This window comes from Juglans microcarpa x Juglans regia, chromosome 1D (genome assembly GCF_004785595.1).
Source record: "Juglans microcarpa x Juglans regia isolate MS1-56 chromosome 1D, Jm3101_v1.0, whole genome shotgun sequence".
NCBI lineage: Eukaryota > Viridiplantae > Streptophyta > Magnoliopsida > Fagales > Juglandaceae > Juglans > Juglans microcarpa x Juglans regia.
Window position 1 is genome coordinate 4,651,120 of NC_054594.1, and position 4,611 is coordinate 4,655,730.

Sequence of the window (4,611 nt, forward strand, 5' to 3'; positions counted from 1 at the left end):
TTGTTTATATAGGAATTGATGTAACCATGGCGAACAAATGATGCTGTACATGATCGGAAAGATTATCAAAATTAAATACGATCTTGTATGATTGTAAGAGTGACAAACGTTCAGAATAATATTTTTTTTTTTAAAAAGCAAACAAACAAACAAGATAAGATAGGGCTATTTTGATTAAAAAAACTGAGTATTTTTTTTTTTTTTTTTACTGATTAAAACTAAGAGTATTTCACTCTCAAAGATCGGTAGAACAGTAATGTTTACTCGACAAACTCCCTAGTTTAGGTAGGAATATGAGTGGCCACTCAACCAATCTGGTGGAACACATGGACACCAAGTTCCCCCCCCGCCCGATTATTCAATGGGACCAACAACCTACTGGTACTCTTGAGTCTTGTGACTTGTCCCTACTTCTTAAAGCTGGACGTTGAAGTGGAATCCAATCTAACGCGTTTAATTGGATTCTTCGTAGAAGATAAAAAAAACTTTTACAACGCGTTTGATTGGATTCCACTCCGTAAGAGGACAAAAGCAAGAAAACAACTTTTAACACGCGTTTTCTTTTGCAGTCCTTTCGATTTTGAGTTTCTTCAAAGCGAAATTCTGGGATTTTGCCATTCCTGTACTAGTTTCTCCACTAAAAAAATTGAGAGCAATAATTGTCATTTTTAATCAGAAGCTGCGAAAACGAGTGTTCTTGATCAGCAGCTCTTTGCCTGAGTTTTTTCAAAGCAAAATTTCCGGCATGGAAGTCGTGTCTTCGATTGTCAGTGGAGCGGTCGTAGAAACTGGTCCGCCTCTCTGTGGCTCTATCTATTCTACGATCAAGAAAATTGTCAAAGGCCCAGTACAACAGCTTGGTGTTTTGGAAAAGAAGATGAAATCCCTTATGGATCTTAGAGATGATGTAGCAAAAGAAATGGAATTTGCTAAGAGAGAAGGAAAAGTAATAAAATCACAAGCCACTGTGTGGGTTGGGGAGGTTGAAGAGCTGAAGCGTCAGTGTGATCAAATTCAAGAAGCAAAGAGTTCCCGATGTTTCTTAAGCTGCATTACTAAGCGGTATAGAATAAGCAGGGAAGTGCCAGAACATCTCAAACAGATAGAAAGGCTTCTAGAAGTGGGAAGTTCCCTTGCTGGTTCCGTGGCTTTTAATTATTCAGAGGTCAAAGCAGTGGAGCAGATTCCTGGACCTTCAATTAAAGATCAAACAGCATCAGTATCAGAAGATTTAGACAAAGTTATGACTCTATTGTCTGAAGATAAAAACAGGATAATTGGTATATGGGGGATGGGAGGAATCGGCAAAACTAATCTGGTGAGAAATTTGAACAATAAGCTGCTCGAAAATAATTCAAATCTGCGTTTTAGCTGTGTACTGTGGGTTACAGTGTCTAAGAATTTGGACATAAAAGGGGTCCAGATGAGAATAGCTTCCAGACTGCTTTTGAATCTGGAAGAAAGTTCGGGGGCGGATGGAATGGCTACTCAACTTCATCAAAGACTAAAGGAGGAACGTTTTCTTCTCATTCTCGATGATGCTTGGGAAAAAATTGATTTGGACATTTTGGGTGTCCCACGGCCTGAAGATCATAGCGGTGGTAAGATCATATTGACATCTAGATCTTTGGATGTATGTAGGAACATGCTGACTGATGTTGAAGTTAAAATGAGCGTTTTGAGGGATAAAGACGCTTGGCAACTATTTAGTCGATATGCGAGGGACGTGGTTAGTTCAGATCAAATCAAACCACTTGCAGAGGCAATTTGTAGAGAGTGTGAGGGATTGCCTTTGGCCATCATCACCGTGGCAGCGGCAATGAGAGGAAAGACGAATCCTGAGGTATGGAAGCATGCTTTGAATCAATTGCGAAGATCGGAGCCTTGTGCAGCAGGCGTTGAGGAGAAGGTCTATAAGCATTTGAAGTGGAGTTACGACTCATTAGCAGGTAAAGACTTGAAAACTTGTTTCCTTTACTGCTCTTTGTTTCCAGAGGACTTCTCAATTAAAATAGATGAACTAGTATTGTACTGGCTGGCGGAAGGTTTGATTAATGATGAAGAAAAGTATGAGGATTGCTACAGTAGAGGAATTAGTTTGATTGAAAATCTGAAGGACGCCTGTTTGTTGGAAGATGGTTCCTATGAGGGCACAGTGAAGATGCATGACGTTGTTCGTGATGTTAGCATATGGATTGCATCAAGTACCTGCATCGAGGATGGAAGTAAATCCCTTGTTCGTTCAGGGAAAGGGTTGAAAGAGATTTCAGCTGCTGAGCTATCAAATTCTCTCAAAAGAGTTTCTTTCATGGATAACGATTTAGAAAGACTACCTGATGATGAGTCTGTGATACAATGTTCAGAGGCATCAACTTTGCTACTACAAAATAATCCTCGCCTTGACTTAATTCCTGAAAGATTTTTGAAAGGATTTGAAGCACTGAGAGTCTTGAATATCAGTTGGACCAGCATCAAGTCATTGCCCGTTTCTCTACTTCAACTGGATGATCTCCGTGCTCTTCTTTTGAATAATTGCGAGTACCTCGAAGAATTGCCCCCGCTGGAAAGGCTCAGTAGACTTCAAGTGCTTGATCTCTCTTGTACTGGTATCAGAGAATTGCCAAGAGGGTTGGAGCAACTCAGCAACTTAAGGCATCTAATCTTAAGGAGGACTGACGAAATGAAAGCGGTTAAAGGTGGAGTCATATCCAAGTTGTCTAGTTTAGAAGTTCTGGACATGTCAGACAGTAACTACATTTGGAAAGTGAAGGGAGGGGTAAATGAGGAAGAAGTATGTATTGAAGAGCTCCAATGCCTTGAGCGGTTACAATTCTTAGCCATCTGTTTGGAATGGGTCCCCTCTCACAGTTGCCAAGATACAATTATTTCCTTGACAAATAGATTAAAAGGATTCCAAATTGCCATCGTACGGCCGTACCATCCTTATTTTATAGGTATTATATCATTCAAATAAAATTTTTTTAAATTTGAAATTTTTAATTTTTTATCAAATTATTATAATTTTTTAATAATGTTAAAATAAACATTATATTAAAAAATTATATTAAAATATTTTTTTAAATTTTATAATATTTTTATTTGATATTTTCTTACTATTCTTTCACAATTCAATAAAATATATTAATTTAAAAGTTTTCATTATTATTTACAAATTATTTTCTGCAGGAAAACTATATGCACCTCCAAATGCCGAAAGATGCATCATAATGAATGAAATTGATCTCTCGGGAGGACAGATCGGGTGGTGGTTGAGTATTGCAAGTTATCTAGACATAATTAGTTGTCGGGGACTGAATGAGATGCTACAAGACTTGGTCATTAACAGTGTTGGCAGCTTTACATATTTAAAAAGGTTTGAGATTTGGGATAGCAGTTTTCAGACCGGACGATGTGCAGCACAATATGACCTATTACCCAATTTGGAGCAACTTATTCTGATACGTATGAGCGTTGAAAGCATTTCAGAATTAGTCAACCATCTCGGGCTGAGATTGCAGAGACTGAAATCTATATTTTTGATTGGCTGTAGTGAGATGAAATATCTTCTCTCCCTTGGGAACTCTATTCGCACAATGCCAAACCTAGAAGTAATCGACGTAAGCTATTGTTCCAATTTGGAAGAGCTCTTCAATTATCTTCCATTATATGAGATCAATATGGCTCCAGATCCTATTACCCCAAAGCTACAGAAATTGATATTGAGGAACCTTCCCATATTAAGGAATCTTTGAGGGGACGAAAAGACCTGGCCGGGTAATAAAGTGAAGGTTAACGTGACCGATTGTGATCTTCTGAGCACTTAGCAATAATTAATAAGATGGAAACTAGTCGGAGGGAAACACATTGGAGCCGAATGCATGCAGGCGAAACTAAATAATATTTTACGTGTTTTTGTTGAAGTGATGTGTGCAATATATGTATACTTTTCTGGAAGTTTATATTACGTGTGCCATTTGATGTATTTGAATGTATTTTGTGAGTGCCATTTGATTTGATGTATTAAATAATATTTTATGACCTTCCACTTGTCTTAAATAGGACCGTACATGAGTGTAAAACAATAACTCTTTTACAATTATTTTTAGGACACGGCATGCAGAACATGAGTGTAAAACAATACACCTCTTTTACAACTATTTGTTTTTAATTTAGTGTTATATTTTTAGGACACGGCATGCAGAACATCTCCGGCATCAAACCAATCCTCATGATCCAATTCCCTCTTTAACTTAGAGAAATAGTAAAGGATTGGAACATTGAATTAGTAATTTGGCGGTTTCAGGACGTAAAGTATCAATATGTTAGAAATATATAAGATTGTCGACTACGTATAGAGAGTACTGAAGGCAACAAACAATATTATCTAACATTACTCAAAATGAGATATAATTAGTACTTGATTGATAAATTAATAATTATTTCAAGCTCAATCTTACAAATAATGATATCAAGCAAGCTAGCTTAAATAAACATCTAACAACCAAGATCAGTCTGATGTCTTGACGACATATGACCATGTTCTCCAAATGAAAAATTTGGGCTCAAACCCCCCCCCCCAACTCCCTTGTATAAAAAAAAAAAAGTCTGTCA

At 37.3% G+C, this 4,611-nt stretch overlaps 1 protein-coding gene across 1 annotated transcript; it reads left to right on the forward strand.

The window, feature by feature from the left end:
- Positions 1–745: 745 nt before the first annotated feature.
- On the forward strand, positions 746–3,752 carry LOC121239642 (probable disease resistance protein At4g27220). Its single transcript, XM_041136922.1, has 2 exons — positions 746–2,954; positions 3,187–3,752. The coding sequence occupies exons 1-2, from the start codon at positions 746–748 to the stop codon at positions 3,750–3,752; spliced, it is 2,775 nt and encodes a 924-aa protein (XP_040992856.1).
- The last annotated feature ends 859 nt before the right edge of the window (positions 3,753–4,611 follow it).